This window comes from Zeus faber (assembly GCF_960531495.2).
Source record: "Zeus faber genome assembly, chromosome: 11".
Taxonomy (NCBI): domain Eukaryota; kingdom Metazoa; phylum Chordata; class Actinopteri; order Zeiformes; family Zeidae; genus Zeus; species Zeus faber.
Window position 1 is genome coordinate 7,111,330 of NC_137205.1, and position 17,763 is coordinate 7,129,092.

The 17,763-nt window shown below is 40.7% G+C and overlaps 1 protein-coding gene across 1 annotated transcript in view; it reads left to right on the forward strand.

Annotated features, from left to right (window-relative positions):
• ciita (class II, major histocompatibility complex, transactivator) overlaps positions 1–14,421 on the forward strand; it is a gene marked incomplete at its 5' end in the record, with an annotated part of 17,944 nt that extends 3,523 nt beyond the window's left edge. The window contains 16 exons of the mRNA XM_080009541.1: positions 3,215–3,259; positions 3,415–3,474; positions 5,615–5,695; positions 6,359–6,424; positions 7,989–8,129; positions 8,396–8,571; positions 8,773–10,052; positions 10,161–10,667; positions 11,369–11,548; positions 11,720–11,791; positions 11,883–11,963; positions 12,164–12,247; positions 12,467–12,550; positions 12,682–12,765; positions 13,947–14,030; positions 14,340–14,421. Of these exons, the coding sequence (XP_079865667.1) occupies positions 3,215–3,259; positions 3,415–3,474; positions 5,615–5,695; positions 6,359–6,424; positions 7,989–8,129; positions 8,396–8,571; positions 8,773–10,052; positions 10,161–10,667; positions 11,369–11,548; positions 11,720–11,791; positions 11,883–11,963; positions 12,164–12,247; positions 12,467–12,550; positions 12,682–12,765; positions 13,947–14,030; positions 14,340–14,415 (3,101 nt within the window). The 3' untranslated portion in view covers positions 14,416–14,421. The remainder of the gene's footprint in view (positions 1–3,214; positions 3,260–3,414; positions 3,475–5,614; positions 5,696–6,358; positions 6,425–7,988; positions 8,130–8,395; positions 8,572–8,772; positions 10,053–10,160; positions 10,668–11,368; positions 11,549–11,719; positions 11,792–11,882; positions 11,964–12,163; positions 12,248–12,466; positions 12,551–12,681; positions 12,766–13,946; positions 14,031–14,339) is intronic.
• Positions 14,422–17,763: the final 3,342 nt, after the last annotated feature.

The following is a 17,763-nucleotide window of genomic DNA, read 5'->3' on the forward strand; positions in this document are numbered from 1 at the left end:
CCACCACCACCACCACCACCAGCCTGAACCATTGATACAAGGCAGCATGGATCCATGTTTTCATGTTGTTTACACCAAATTCTGACCCTAACATCTGAATGTCGCAGCTGAAATCCAGACTTATCAGACCAGGCAACTTTTTTCCAATCTTCTGTTGTCAATTTTTGGTGAGCCTGTGCGAATTGTAGCCTCACTTTCCTGTTCTGAGCTAACAGGAAGTGGCACCCGGTGTGGTCTTCTGCTGCTGTAGTCCCATCTGCTTCAAGATTCGACGTGCTGTGCGTTCAGAGATGGTATTCTGCATACCTTGGTTGTAACGAGTGGTTATTTGAGTTACTGTTGCCTTTCTATCGTCTCGAACCAGTCTGCCCATTCTTCTCTGACATCAACAAGGCATTTTTGTCCACATAACTGCCTGGATATTTTCTCTTTTTCGAACCATTCTCTATAAACCCTAGAGATGGTTGTGTGTGGAAATTCCAGTAGGTCAGCAGTTTTCTGAAATACTCAGACCAGCCCATCTGGCACCAACAACCATGCCACGTTCAAGAGTAGAAGAGTAGCGCGTGGCACGAGAAGGTGAACGTAGCACATGTTGATGATGGAGAGCTGTTGTTGGAGAGAAATAAGCCGTTTTGTTCTGTAGCAAGATGAAGGCTACAGCATGTGATACTAAAACAGTGAGCAACAGAACATGATTTATCTCCATGAGGTTGTAACAACACAACTGACATGAAACCATCTCCCTCATCCACAGTTAGAGTAATCTGGCAAACCAAACGTGGAGCCGGTGCAAAAGCTTGTCCAAAAGCAACAAAACTGTCTTCCGCCTCGGGGGGTCTAATCAACTCCATCTGAAGGTGATAAGCCCTACCCATGAGCCATTGCTAATAATGGCTCATGTCCTCTGCCAGAGTACAACCCTGAGGAGAAAAAAATAAAGAATAAATAATAAAAAATAATTTCATGAATAGTGCACATTTTTTTGTGCCAGCTGGAGTTTAGTTTTGTAAACTTTGTGACCATTTTGAGCAAAGTATTTTTGGAGGGCCTGTATATCTGTGACACATGACATGATAATTTATTGATCTCCTCTGGCAAGCAGATCAATAAATGATCTGCATATTGAATTAATGTGCTGCCATTCATAAATTCAAAACCAGCAAAAATTTCTCAGAATTCAGCAGAGGACACTGCCGGAGACCCTGCATAGCCTTGCGGCATGCACATCCATGTGTAACGTTTCCCTTGAGACGAGAAAACAAACTATGAATCTAAGTCCTTGTCTCCAGGGATGCTAAAGAAAGCATTTGCAAGATCACTGACAGTGAAACGTTTTGATGCACCTGGGACATGAGACAAAATCATAGAGGGATTAGGAACAACAGGGGCCTTGGATAAACAGCATCATTCACAGCACGCAAATCCTGAACAAAATGCTACGAGACTCCGTCTGCCTTCTTAACTGGCGATATTTGTGTATTGTATGGAGATAAGGGACAGTTTGCTTCATCTTTATTGTCCACTACATCTAAAGCCATGGTGAAACTATCATTCTCAGTCCTGCTGTTCCCACAACGGCGGTCCGATAATAGTGGACTTGATTTGAGTTTAGTATTTGAATATCTTGACCCGGAGTTAGAAATGGTATTGCCTCACCGTTTATATGGAGGACGATGGTCGGGCATTTGTTGGCCCCGGACAGAGACTGGCACAGAACAGGGAGGATGAATGTGTAATCTGATCCAAGAGCAGATCTATTTTGAGTGGCCCCGAGGAATTAACACTCTGATGAGTGGAATTACCTCGTTTTAGCTTTGTCTCCCTATTCTGCGCTTCCTCTACCAACACAGCATACGCTTTCATACCAAAATCAACTTTTCCTTTTCTCTTCTACTTTCCCTTTTCATGACATGATAGTTTTCCCTTCAAATGTTTTAGTTGGTTTAAACTTAAACCGCCGTTAGTCGGAAAACCCATAAAACCTATCTTCGGTAGAGGAGTCTTAGCCATGTTTGTCGACCATACATTATGCCGGACCGGTCCATTCCGTTGTCGAAGTAGCTTCCATACTCGTCGCTCCCATTTCAGTGTGCGGTTGGATCCGGGAGGGAAAGAGAAAAGAAAAAATAAACAGGTAGTCAATCAGGTTAATTTATATTATGTTATTAATTAATTATTAATTATATATTAAGTACAACACACATGCCACACTTATCTTGCGTTTATGCATTCACTTGTTTCATGACTTATCAGCCAGGCAGTTAGTAGGATATCTACATTTCATACTCAAGACACCCATAAAATCACTCTGAACTCATATAATTCATGCTGTATGTGTTCCACTGCAAACCTTTGGCAGGAATCACCCAAAATCCATGTGAACTGTATTACTACTAATAAAATAAATACAAATTAAACCCTATTAGAGTGCCTGGCCAAAATGGACAGACTTAGACTTAGTTCTCCCCCTTATCCAACTATCCAAAACTTCATAAAACTAACAAGAAATAAAGCCGTAACAACTGGACTACCAGTGCCTCCAAAATAAAAAGATCTTCCTTCTTCCTTAAGATTTATTTATGTATTTATATTTTAACAAATATCTATTTAATTATGTCAACTTTGGTATTAAGTAATATTTAATAACCCACAATCTTCCGATCGATGCAAATTTGGACAGTTTATCCACAGTCTTCTCAAACAATGCTCTCACAGCCCTCCCTACTCCACACAGCAGGTGACCAATCTGTCTGATGTGTCAAAATTTAGCTTCAATAAAAGTTTTCCACGATCTTCCCGATCGATGCAATTTCTCAGTATATCCTCACCTATAATTTATCCGGGACCTCGAGTTATCTCGGCTGCATCTACTGTCACGTCCCGGACGGCTTCTCGGATGTCACACGGTCGGTCCTGAACTGCCATTGTGCACTCAACCTGGACGCCAAGAGGTCCAGCAGAGACAAGCAGAGTCCCGTCCTTGTCAACAATTTGTTGTTGTCGTTGTTGTCGTTGGAGAACTCTCCAACAAAAGCAACTGCATCCAATGTTGTGGCCTAAGTAGAAAAACAAACCCCCAATACAAACGTCACCTAAGAACAACAAACACCTGTTCAGTGAGCGTCGGGGCTGTAAATGTACTGTTAAAATGATAAGGAAATTTACCAAAAAAGTATAATAATGAAAAAAAGTCCTGTCATTTTCTTTTCAGATATAGATCTGGATGAAGTGGAAAAATACCTGGAGATATTCACAGGTGAGTGGGAAGACTCTCTCTCTTGCTTTCTGACAAACACACACACACACACACACACACACACACACACACACACAAAGACACAGACACACGCACACTCACAAACACTCAAAGGTGGCTCTTTGATTGACATTTTTTCTATTCCACCCACATAGACCAAGATGCCCTCTTTGACTTGGCCATTCAGACTTCTGAAGAAGACCTCGTCGCCAGCAGTAAGGCTCTCCTTGTTTGATTGAATTAACTCACCTCTATGGTGAACAGGTGACATGTTGAAGGCAAAGAGAAAGCAACTTTTTTCACAAAAATTTCAGAAAACTATTTTTATGCGTATTTTAACTTCAATAACATATATATAAATAAATGTTGCTTTTATTTTCCGATCGTGAATTTAAAAGGCAAAGGAACATTAATAAACAGGAATTAAAAGTTAAAAGGAAAAAAAAAGAAAATAAATAAGTAAATAAAAAAATAAAACAGATAAAGAAAGGGACATTGACGTCACATTAAAGCAGATCTATAAAAATGGGTTTTGAGACGTGACTTAAAAGAAGTCACTGCCTCAGCCAGCCAAATCTCCTCAGTCAGTTTCGTTCCAAAGTCGAGGGGCCCCTGACAGAAAAGGCACCTTTAGTTTTAAGTCTAGACTTTGGAGCCGCCAGAAGGGCTCCGCCTGAGGATCTTAGGATGAGTACTGGCTCATATGGGGTCAACATATCTGTTATGTAGCTTGGAGTCAGAACCAGACGTGCTTTTAAAGTGATCAGTAAAATCTTAAAATCGATTTGAAACCAAACCAATGGAGAGAAGCCAGGATTGGGGTGATGTGATGTCGTCTGTTGGAACCAGTGAGAACCCTGGCTGCTGCGTTCTGAACTAGTTGGGAGACAGGAGAATGACTTTTGGTTGATGCCAGAAAGGAGGGAGTTACAGTAGTCTAATCGTGACAAAATGAGGGCGTGGATTACTTTTTCCCAGGTGGCTGTGTGATAGTATTGGTTTGATCCTTGAAATGGTTCACAGTCAAAGGAAGCAGGACTGGACCATTTTTTGAATTAGTGGTTCAAAGTTTAGGTCAGAGTCAAATAGTACTCCCAAGTTTCTTGTAACAGACTTCACATTTGCGGACGGTGTACCGAGGCCACTCTCAATTTGACTGGTAGAATTTGGGGGAGTGAACAATATGATTTCTGATTTAGAATTATTGAGCTGAAGAAAATCCTATACCATCCAACAGTTGTTATCACTGAGACAATCTACAACACAGCGAGGCTGTTTGGGTCACCAGGTCTCAGAGGAGGGTGTATCTGTGTATCGTCTGCGTAGCAGGGAAAAGAGACTTGTGACTTTGGATAATTTGACTAGAGGCAGCACATAGATTGAAAATGAAATTGGACCTAATATAGAACCTTGCGGTACACCACAGGTGAGTTGTAGAGGATGAGTCGTTACCTATGGAGACCGTGAAGGTTCTTTCTAAAAGGTAAGAATAAAACCAGCCAAGTGCAGTGTCCTTGATGCAATCCAGGTGATAAGACGGTCAATAAAAATGGCGAGATCTACAGTGTCAAAGGCTGCACTTAGATCTAAAATAATTAGAATTGCAAATATCCTTTGTCTCAATGTTGTCAGGGCTGAGACCACTGCACCATACTAAGTCAAGGGTGTGGCCCTTAGAATGTGTTAGGTTCTTGTACTGCTTGACTGAGGTTAAAAGAGTCAAGAACCTCCATAAAATCAGTAACAAAATCTGGCTGGGGCAGCAGACATGTATGTTAAAATCACCTAAAATCTGAATTTGAATTATCTTATGGATTACAAATTGAATGCATTCATTAATGGATTCATTGATAATTTGATTGATATTGTAGATCAGCCAATGTTACAACTGCTAATACACTCACTTCCCATTAATATACCATATAGGGCCTATTAATAAAGCATCAAATGTGTGAATGGCCAAGGTTTACGCATTGAATTCTGACTTTGATTACATTATCAGTAATTGTGTTATTTGTAAAATATTTTTTGAAAATTCCAACTAAATATTCCAGAAAAATCGTATTGCGTTAATGGAGCCCGCTTTTATTAATTTAGTGGGAAATGTATAACATTGAAAGGATTGTTAGTCTTACATTATAAGATGGAATGGAAAGTTAATGGAAAGTTATTACATGAGTAGCAGTGTGGTACAGGAGCTTCCTGATAACATGACCTCCCCTCCTCTCCTCTCCTTCCCCAGAAGGAAACCGAAAGAAATTGTAAATAAAGCAATACAGACAACACCTCAAAAAACAGCGAACATAGACGTGGGACCGTCTACTTTAGAATTTTTCACAGCCTTTTTCCGCACAGGAGACATTTCCACGCCGGGTCCAGAGGAGCCACCACAGAGGCACAAAGGCAGCAGAACTAACCGGCCCAAGAGAGGCCGAGGTAGATAAAGTCCACCTTATTTCGGAGAAGTTTTATTCACAAATGTTCTCAAATTTTTTTTCCCCTTGAGATAGACAGATATATAGACAGACAGATATATAGACAGACAGACAGACAGACAGACAGACAGATAGATAGATAGATAGATAATTCATCAAATTGCAGTGTCAGCATCAGCTTACATAAAAAATAGCAAAAATAATAATATACCAATGGAATAAAAAAAATTAAGTAAGAAGAAAGAAAGTTATATTTATATATGAGACCCAGAAAAAAAATTAAAATGTGGTCATATTACAATAACTAATGAAATTAATCGCAGTGAACCAGAAAGCTGAAACTTAGGATGAAAATAAATTGGTAATGTACAATAAACCTAATGACAAAATCATTATATATAAGCCAGGTAAAAAAAATGGAATATAAAAAATTATATATATAATATATATATACATAATTTTTTTATATTCCATTTATATATATATAAATAATTATTTTAATTTTATTTTTAAGCATCCACCCTGTATAAGCTCTGATACTCAATTCACTCTTTTTTTTTTTATCTGCAAACCACAGACAAAGTGCATCAGTATGACTGGTCATTTAAAAAAACAACTTTTTGGACTGGTATACATCCTCATTTGATACTCTCTTGATATTAAGACTCCACGTGTGACCGGCATGTGGATGAAAACGCGCCCTCCAGAAGCAAGCGCCAATGGAGACCAGGTGACCGCCCTAATCTATCTGCTCCTCTGTCTATCTTTCTGCCATTTGATATAGTATTGAAATAACCACCACCAGTCATTACAGCTTTTGATACGAAATGGGTTTAAAAACAATCGCAATAGAGAGATTTCTGTTGTCCCCACTTTGTCACAGTCTGCTCAGCTGCATTGCACGGCCGGTAGAGAAAACAGGATGTTGAACATTTAAGCTAAACACATCACAGATCACATCAATAGACCAAATTAAGAACTACTTTCACATAACTTCCTCTGTGAGAGTCATTGTTGTCATTTAAAACCTTTTTTCTTGTTCCCTTGTTACAAAAAGGAGTTTAAAACTTACAAAAAAAGAATCCCTGTCATAATAGGTCTATATGAAATAACAAGTGAAAAAAAAAAATATAATAAAATCATTGACGTCTCTGGCCACAGGGTCCGGACAAGATCCAGACAGAGCACAGCAGGTCTTTGCCACACTTCCACTCTTCTCCTTCCATCCTTCCATGGAGTTACTCACTCCACCAGATGTGCGAGGATGTCAAACTCCACATCCATTCATTAAACTTGCACTGTCCGGTTCACCAGCTGCTGCACCTGCGTTAATTTGGGGTGAGTGAGGGCTTTCCTGTGTGTGTGGAAGGCCATCTCCAGATTTCTCAGGATAGAGACTCATTGTGGGAGTCTGTACCCACAGGTATGGGTTTCGGGAGAGAGACGGAATCTTTCTGGCAGTGGTGTGCTGACATGGCTAAAGTTTATTAATAAAGAACAACAAAAAGGCTGGCTGGCAAAACATAAAACTATAATAATTACCACAATCAGTCGGGCACAGGAGAAGTGACGCTTCACTATGGCTCCAGGTCGGCTGAAGAGCCCCGTGTGCCAATCCGTCTCTGCAAGACAGACAAACATTAAGAAAGCTCCCTGTCTCCAATCAGACAAATCAGCGCCGCTTGGGCTGCAATTCAGCCGATTTGAGACAGCTGTGCAGCTGCAGGAAGGAAGCTGCGCTGTCGTCTGTAGCCGCCGCTTACCACGCCCCTTGGTCCGACAGTCACAAATTAGCAACACCATAGTAACCAGGGACAGACAAAGCATATTCTCTGGCTCAATATAGTTGTTGTCAATGACGGATGATAAGGTGGTAGGACTGGGGTAAAATCAGTTATTTGTCACAACTGTATGGCAGTGAGTGTGGAATTATTGCAGCAGGAAGGACCAAAAATAATGGAGGTGGCCTTTAATATGTATTTGTCCATCAGCAACATTTGTTTTTAAGTCCTATGTCTGTGCACTAACACTTGTTTCCCAAAGCAGTTCCCCATACCGGCTCACCCTTCCGAGTACCTCCTCCCTCCCCGGGTGGGTAACAACTCCCCTGGATGACATTGCCACTGAAACTCGTACAGTATTTACTTTTCTGTTGGCAAGGGACAAAAGGTCTTGAGTACCTGCTGTACAAACCTTATTACAGTGCTTGGATAAGCATGCATACTTTCTCCACCGATGATTGTTGAACAGAGTCAATGGGTGATGTTTAAATCCTCACTCTCCTCTGTGTGTAGTGGATGCAGCTGTTGTTCCCGTTCTTACGGTGCCGTCCCTGCAAAGTTCTCAGTCAGACGCCGGCAGCAAAGCCTCTTCTCCCCTGGAGGCCCAAACACCATTGCCTGATGCGACCAGTTCAGGCACACTCTGTCATTCAGGTTTGTAGTATCTGAATAGTCTATTTTACATTGTGTTGCTATGTTGTAAAATCTTTGCACATTTAAATAATATTTTGGCAATGTATGGTTGTATTACAGAGCTGCTTCCCAGTAAAAAATCACAGCTCCTCCAGAATCGGCCCGCCACTGTCTCAAACATATCACGTAAGTTCGTGCTTCCTGTCAGCACGGACATCATTGCATCAAACATCGCAAGCTTTATATCCTGGTCCTTGAGGGTAAGGTCCTTGATTTTATTTCCCCAGAATGTGTTCAGGACTATATTCAGCAAGAAAAAGCTCAGATGAAAAAAGCTTGTGAGGCGGCCCTTAGCCTGACCCACTATGTGGATGCGAGGTTGGTCCGTAGAAAGATCCTCAAGAAGGAACTGGTTGTCTTGGGGGACAGAGAGCGGCGGACGGCCTCACTGGAGTGGAGACAGGTGAGAGCTATAATATCACTGAACAGTTTCTATCGAAAGGGTATTTTGGCCAGTATTCAACAGCCGATTTCAGCTACTGTCATTGTAGAAAATAATATAAAAACCCCACAGTCAATATTTCTGTACACAAACAGTTCTACTTACATAAACACAAAAAATGCCACAAGACAAATTTCTTGTTTTGCCTTTACCTCTTGTCAGATCTTTGAGGACTCTGCTGAAGCCAAACCCAAAAGATCTGTATTGCTCCTGGGCAATGCTGGCATGGGAAAGACCACTCTGATCCAGAAGTTGGGCCTGGAATGGTCCAATGGGTCCCTCCCCCAGTTTGACTTTGTCTTTCTATTGGATGGCAAAGCCCTCACTCTAATAGAGCCGACCTTTAGTCTTCAGACGCTGCTGTTCAACCTCTTCCCCTCAGGATTCTCTGGCTCAGACAACGAGCCTGTCTTCAGTCGTGTCCTTGCAGCTCCAGAACGCGTCCTTGTCGTATTTGATGGGTTTGAGGAGCTGCGGGACCTGGAGCTCTTACTTACGACTCTGGAAAAGGACACGATGACTGTCCTCCAAAAGGATAGCAGGAAACAAGCCTACACTGTTAGGCAGTTGTACTCAGCCATCCTCCAGAGAGTCCTCCTACGAGGCTGCACACTTCTGATGTCTGCCCGACCCAGAGGTGCTGTTATACAGCTCCTGCGGCGGGTCGACAGCCTCCTGGAGCTCTGCTGCTTCACTTCTGTGGACATAGAGAGCTATGTGTCTTGCTACTTTGCCGAGCCTGCTTGCAGGGCCTCTGCCCTGATGCTGCTGGAGAACAATCCTTATCTACTCAGCCTGAGCTGCAACCCTGGACTGTGCCAGATGGTGTGTTCGGTTCTGGAACATTCTGAGGCTACCGATGTTCTACCTACGACACTCACTGGACTCTGCCATCGCGTGCTCAGACACAAACTGGAACGGGGTAGCATGAACATTTTCAGCAGCAACAAACCACACATTTTGGCCCAAGTCAAGCTTCCGGGTTCCCACGACACCCAGGCGAGCATAGGAAAACGCATGAGAACACGCCTGTTCACCCGTTCTCTCAACGTGAAGGCAGGAGTAGCGGAAGGCAAACTGAAAGGAAAAGAGAAGAAGAGTACAATGTGGGGAGGTGCAGGAGAAAATGGAAAGGGGTGTGGAGGGGAAGATAGAATCGAGGAAAGAAACCTTCTGTCCCAACTGAGCTCCTTGGCCTATGATGGGGTCAGAGGCCATTCCTCCCTCGTTCTCCCGGCGCGAGGAATTGCAGCCAGAGTGAGGGAAGTGGGTCTTCAGGCTGGCCTCTTCCATTCCCTCTGTGTGATGGTGAAGCAGCCAGTCTCAGCTACTGGGAAAGAGTATCCTCAAGATGATGATGATATTGTGGAAAAGCACATCCAGTCATGGGCCAACCCTTTCCTGCAGAGCTTCCTGGCAGGGCTCCACCTGTCTTTGTCAAGGTAAAATTTAGTTTAATTCTTCGACTAAAGAATGCTATGGAAAGACATCTAGCTTAGTTAATAGACTGCGGAATAAAACAAATCCTGATATCATCTGTCCTTCTCCAGGACAAAAACCTTTCCTTTACAGCCGGCTCCAGGGAAGGGGCGACGTCGAGCTCAGAGGGAAGAGCATGACCTCACTCAGCGTTTTGCTGTTGGCCTGCTGTTTCACGAACATGTAGAGCAGCGGCAGTGTCACCCGCTTAGAGGCCTGTGTGCGATCTCCAGGGCTACAGTGATTGCCAAGCAGGCCGCAGTGGTAAAACATCTGGGGGGCCTTGGCCCCAGCAATCTCAGCCCTGCCCACCTCCTGGAGGCATGTCACTACTTTTATGAGGCAGTTGGAGGCAGGAGAGGCAGCATGCAGTGGGCCAGTCTCCTTACAAAGATCATCCCGGAGGAGCTCTCGTTCCAGGGAGTGGAACTCAGTATGGCGGACGTGTTTGTGGTGGGCAAGGTTCTGGAGCTGTTGGGAATGGAAGGACGAGGGTTCTGCCTGGGCCTGGAGTGCACCGGGGTACAGATCTCTGGACTGCGGACTCTAGTGGGCCTCAGCAACATTGTCACATACAGGTACTGTTTGCTGTACACGTCCCCTCTGAGCATTGGCACGTAGGCATGTTGATGTTGATGATGAGAGATTTGCAACTTGGTAACTAAAACCTGGTTGCTATAACCTGCCGTACATAAAGTATGCTGGAACAAGATTTTATGCGGAAATACACTGAAAATTAAAATCATGTGGTTATCTGATGTCTTGCACATTGCATTCAAGCTGTCATTGGCTGTGCCAGACACTACATTAAAATAATGCAGAATCAGTGGACAGAACCTTAAGGCTTTTCAGTTGAAGATTACAAATGACAAATAACAGTTAAGCTAATTGTGTCCTAACCTCCACTCTTGTCACACACATCCAGTTTGATAGAAAGATACAGACCAATGGTTTCTCACCTGTGTAGCATGTAGCTAGTTAGGGTTACTTGTGAAGGTTTTCGTTGTGTTGCAGATATCGTTGAACAAAAAAGTTCTATGCAGATGTTGTTGTTTGCTTGATGTTGGGAATCAATCAATACCTGTTTTCCTATAGTGTTAGATGTGATGCTATGAATGTAAAATCCAAACACAACTATATGTTGCTCTGTACTTCTTCTTACCTTTGTTTTCTTCATAAACATCCCAGGCACTTTTGAGCGCTGTAAAGGCTGTATTTTCACACAAATATTTGCACAAAATACATTATTCTGAGAGCCACCCTTTGGAATTATGTCCAGGGCATGCATTGCTGATGTCATAGCCTTGTGGGAGGGGCAAGGCAGCGAGGGGGAGGAGCTGGTTCTTAAAGAGGCAGTGTCCAGATTCCAGCTCAACCCTCTGAAAGCCACAAGAGTGTGTCATGTGGAAGATTTAGCACACCTGGTCAACATACACGCACACAGGAGACTAATGCACAGGTAAGTTACCCACCCATGCACGTAAGATATTATTATATATCACATTGCTGGAGTTTAAATAAAGCAGTTGTAGCCTATGTATGTAATGGAGAGTCATGGAGTTGGAGTCAATACATTTTTGGCAAAAGACATTATACACTGCCTACTAACCAAATCTGTACTTTCCCGCAGTTCCAGCCATTCAGATTCCATCCTGGCAGAGGGGGTACCGGCAGTAAGAGAACTACGCAAGCTGGAGTTCGTGTAAGAGAGTGTCTCATATCCAATTAGAGAGATCAAGCTGTGCTACAAGATGACGATGATATCAAAGTGACGAAGATCCCACTTCCTACAGGTTTGGTCAAGAGGATGGATGCGTGGCTCTGCCTAAGCTGTGTGAGCTCCTGCCGGGCCTGTGCAACCTTCAGCACCTCGAGTTAGTACACAAAGCATTCACTGTACATCAGAGAGAGTGTTTCGGCAAAACCGGCCGACCACCACACCTCTGCGGTGTGGTGGTCGGCTACGCCACAGAGGCCGATCATGTCATGAAGAGAATCCACCAATCATGCTTTCAGGGGAGCGTTTGTGTGTCCATGTTTGCTCCTCGCATCTCACTCTCCATCTCCCTGGCAGCTTGGAGACCAGTAGAATAGGTGACGGAGGAGTAGCGGCCCTTGCTCAAGCCTTGGTGTCTCTCTCTTCCCTGGAGATACTCAAGTAAGTCATACACAGGCTGGTCGGATCAACAATATTGTTAAACATAAATGTGCCCTCTGCAAAATGCATCAAAATGCTCCTCTGACCAATTTAAATACATTTTGGAAATCCACACCGTGCTTGTTTTACATTGACTATTTCAAGCGCATTTTCAACAAATGGAATTCTGACAGAAAGGAAGTTTAATGGCCAACCGCTTGTCTCCGTCTCTGTCTTCAGTCTGTCACAGAACTGTATCGGCGACCGAGGGGTGGAGGAGCTGATTCCTGTCCTGAAGGTCCTGGCCTCACTACGATGTCTCAGGTAAAGTCACAAAACTCAAGCCCTGCACGCCTGTATGTGACACCACTTTTTGTATGTTCATATTTGTAGATAGACATGTATAGTTTCTCTCACCGCTTCCCCTTTCTTCCAATCTCGTTATGTGTCTTCAGTCTTTACAGTAACGTGATTTCAGACGTCGGAGCAGAGCGTCTGGCCACAGTTCTTCCTCAGATGTCTTCTCTCACGGATCTGGAGTAAGGACAGACTTTAAGTGTATCGCAATGGTTGTCTTCTAGGGCAGGATGAATACTACAAACATGACTTTTTATAAAATTACAACACACGATACGTGAAAGAATTGCTGGAAATGCCAGTCAAATAAGGAACATTTTCTCAATCAAATGTTTTAAAATAGAATCATCTTCATGCAAAACACAGCCTCCCACATGCAGTGGGTGCAGTTTTTAGTCAGGGGTAAAGGTCCTTGCCATTTTCATCTAAGACAAAAGATTTAATAGTGGGCTTGCCTCAAAAGCAGTGGTCCGCCAGCTTTTTTTTTTACGTAAGATTTTTTTGTGAAAATATTTTAGACAAAAAATTAACATTGAATTAACTCCAACCAAGCTGCGTTTTTCTATTTCAATAATCAGCTGAAAGTGAGCTGATTTGCAGCTTCTGACGTTATGGTATGTTCCAAAACCTAGTATTTTTCAGTAACATACAGTGTCTCTGACCGACATAACCAGTACATGACTGAATTTCAATGAAAACACATGACAAATGGTTTGTACTATTCTATGACGCTATATAGATTTAAGTTATTATTATTATTATTATTATTATTATGGATATTAAAAAGTATGTAAAAACTTATTTAAGATTCGTGAAAACTTTTATTTATTATAATGTGAAAAGGTGGATTTCACTGTTTTTTTCTACAGACGGGCCATTTAAGACCAGGTCTACCTAAAAAAAACAAAACCTGCTGTACTTAAATTGGTAAAACCTGGACTAGATTATAATAAAAAGCCTAAACAGCATTTCAAACTTCACTTCGAGAAAAAGGTGGATTTCACTGTATTTTTTTCACACTCTCCAGTCACACTCCATAATGGAACTAAAATACCAGAAATAAATCAATATCTAAAATAAGAGCACACAGGAATCGTAAGCATCACAACTGAGTGTATAGATAACGTTAATATGGCATTATAAATATGTTATTATAGGCCAGGCTTAAAATGCACAAAACGTTATTTAAAAAAATCTGGTGGTGCCTGCTTTGTTTCTCTATCTACTAAAGGGGTCCTTGGGTAAAAACGTTGGACGACGCTTGCTCTAAAGCATTGGTGTTTTAAACTACTGTTGTTGTTCACTGATCTTGTATTTACTCTCTTGTGTGAAGTTAAACCTTTTATTCAAATATTTTCCGAAGTGTGAAGTATAACAAGCTGACGGACGTTGGCGCCCAGAGCCTGGGGTCCAGTCTGAAAAACTGTGCCTCAATGAAAAGCCTGAGGTGAGGAAAAAAGAGATGAATTGCATGAATCACACATAGCTGAGGTATTGCAGAACCATATAAAATCCTCGACGTGACACAGAGACCAATGAATGAAAATGAAATATTCACTCTTTTTGCAAAATTATTATTAAAACTACCAACAACTTTATGTTTTCTGCACACCCAACATGTCATTTCAAGAGGATTGATTATTTGTACTACTTTTATGTGATAGGGAAGAGCTGGAGTGAAGTTTTCTCTTCTCTCTCTCTCTCTCTCTCTCTCTCTCTCTCTCTTCCTCTCTTTTTCACTTCTCTTTCTGTCCAGGATGTGGAACCAGTGCATTCCGTGTGGGGTGTTCGAGAGGCTCCAGCACCAGGACAACAGGATTTTGTGGCACTAAGTACGCAGGGATAATAAGGAGTTAAACACGCTGACTCCCTTCCACTACTGCCCTGACCTCTGTTATTGTCTAATAACACTTAATTATCAAAAGAATTAAGTTGTTGAGGTAATTTATGCTGATTTCAGATTGGACACCATTCTGACTCTGTTTTGTAAAAGCAACATTATGCACTGAAATGCACTTCCATGTGAACAAAGTACTTTTTGCACTGTGATTTATGAATTATTCTTGTGTATCTGTGTTATTTGTGATTTTTATTCCAATTTCTCCGTATGGTCCGACACTAACGTGAATAAAACACCTGTTTAAAAGCTTTTTTTGCCAGTTATTTTATAACATAAATCTGTAAGATTTAATTACATTCCTTCTTTACAGTTGGAAATACCCGATATTAACTTTCTATCATCTCTATATTAACTTTCTATTACTATTTGTTAACCATCAAATGGCCTGGTTTTGAGCAACATTGACCAACACTGAGTTCCGCATCATTTTTATGGCATTTTAACAGTTCACTGACAGCCCCCACTCACTTAATTTACACTTCCTCTTCTCTATTTCGGCAAAGGTCTTATTTCTATATTTTGGTGCCTGTAGGAAGCTACAGTAGCAGTATTAACCACGGTTAAAAGGTACATTTGTGATTGGTTAAACTCAAGCTTAAATATTAATAGGTTAACTATATTTCTGATGCTATGGCTTACTTTCCATTAAAGCCTTATAGATAATTCACAAATTTAAAAACAAAACAAAACAAAACTCAGTAGTAAGTTTTTATTTTATATAAATGCAGCACTGCATTCACCTTCATGCCTACACGATTACAGTTGATTAAATCCGGAAGTACATTTTTCAATATAATTTTTTTTCCCTTTTTCCCAATGCAAAACCGTTGAAATCTGCATGTATTAAATATTTCTTCTTTGATTTAACACCATGCAGTATCACAATACTGACCACTCACACAGTATGTTACGCCAATGACTCCTTATACTTAGCACTATAGCATATTTGTCCACTCCCATGTTGATAAGAGTATTAAACACTTAAAAAATATCCTTTCAAGGTATGTTGAAAAGATAAATGTACGATTAATTTGTGATTCATTATGGTTAGCTATGGACAATCATGTCATTAATCACGATTGATATATTTATTGTATTAATATTTGAATCGATTGACAGCCCTTATATATACTGTGTATATATATACTGTGTATATATATATATATATATACAACCCCCTTATGGACGGGTTAGCATTTGTAACGCGCTGAGTTGCCACGGAAAACCATCATTTTGTTTTGTTTTTTTCATGTAGACGCACATGTTTTCATTATATCAAAAATGAAAACCCCCTGTAAATAAACAGAATTAACGGTGTACCAGCATATGAGCCCTCGGAAAGCGACAAAGCAACAAACTACAAGCTGACCACAATCACAGAATACAAGACTGGAATATGATAAAAAATATTTTTGTAAGCAATTGTGTCGAGGAAAAGATTGTGTCAAACTGCAGTATAATTGCCAGGGCACCGAGATCAGGCGTCTCTTTTCTTTTCTTTTTCACGGCAATAGAAAATCTAAAATAAAATAAAAAATGTTTTTGCTATAGGCCCTTACAGTTCAGGCCAAGGAACCCCTGCCATCGAAGGAAGCTTTTCATTTTTATTTTTTTTATTTTTTTTCCGCAAGAATTGTTGCAAAAAGGCTCGGATTTGCATTACAACCTTTCAGCTGACATTGTCTTTTTCATTTTAGAAGTATCATTTTACAAGAAAATAACATTCAAGTTCACATTTATTCCACAAATATCACATGGAGTTTATAAGCTTTGGGGTCTTGCTACATACACATCTTCATACACGCGACTTGGGTGAACAAAATAAACTGTGGCAGGCAGATCTGCCACAGTTTATTTTGCTCACACAGGCAGAGATGTTGTAAACACACCAGTTTATTGGAGAGGGTGGGTAAGATGTAACAAGCCAGGAGCAGATGGCCACAACAAAATATACGTGGGTCTAGTCGTTTTTAGACATTTCAGTGTGGAAATGTGATATATTGTAGTCATTGTAGTAAAAGTCGAATACTTATAGTATTTTGTATTAAAAAATATATATAAACAAGAGGATAATATACAAACATTCAGGTAAAACAATAGAAACGCATACAGAGCAGTGTTAAATGACACAACTATATATGGAAAACATTAAGTGAAAATAGAAATAAAAACACTTACATAAAATAAATAAAACACAAAAAGCAAGGGTACACATATGCACACCTATAAACATATTCAGTCAGGTGTCTCAGGGGAAAAAAACTTCCAGTTTAAAGTGGAGTACTAGTTTTGTGCATCTACTTGGTCTGACGTCAAATCCTGTCTGGGGAAAGCAAAGCAACACTGTTAATGCAGGTGAGCACTGATTTACCATTATTCACATTCGAAAGTAAAAAAATAAAATAAATGTAATCTTCTTCTAGTTGAAAATCTTCACACCTATACATTTGTACTTGGTAGAGGGGAGAATAAAGTGAATAATAAAGTATTTTTGCCAATGTCCTGCTTCCTATTTAAATGAAATAACTCTGTACTGAAATAAGATATGAAAATGAAATGAATACAAAATGTATGCCTGAAACTTTGTTCTTTCTTTTGGTATACAATGTTTAACAATATGATTCAAGATTCAAGAGGTTATTTGTCACATAATGATGTATTGATCCCAAGATATATAAAAGAGTGTGTAAAAACTGTGACAAGATACCTGGGTCTCCCCTAAATATAATATCATATCTATTTATAATATGTTATTATTACTGATTATTAGAGCAAGTTTTATTTGAAAAACCGGAGCTTTTAGTCTTCAAACCATACTTTGCACCTACACACTAAACAAAGTGCTAGACCTCAATTGGATTCCTCCAGGAAGGGCCTTTGAATATAAGGATTGGCGTGTTTCTCTACAGAAAATTAGTATGAAAGAAGCTGAACAGTCGGAGAAAAATAATAATAACAAAATAAAAATTCATAAAAATTCAAAACTTTATTTACAGTTTGTGAAAAAAACATTCCCTGTTACAAAACATCGAAGCGGTCTGAATCTTACATAAATATACACACACACACAAACAAACAAACCAACACACACACACACACACACACACACACACACACACCAATCAGCTACAACATTAAAACCAGTGACAGGTGAAGTGAATAACATTACTCGTCTTGAGCAGCAAGTGAAGTTCTTGAAGTTGATGTGTTGGAAGCAGGAAAAATAGGCAAGTGTAAGATCTGAGTGACTTTGAAAAGGGCCAAATTGTGACGGCTAGAG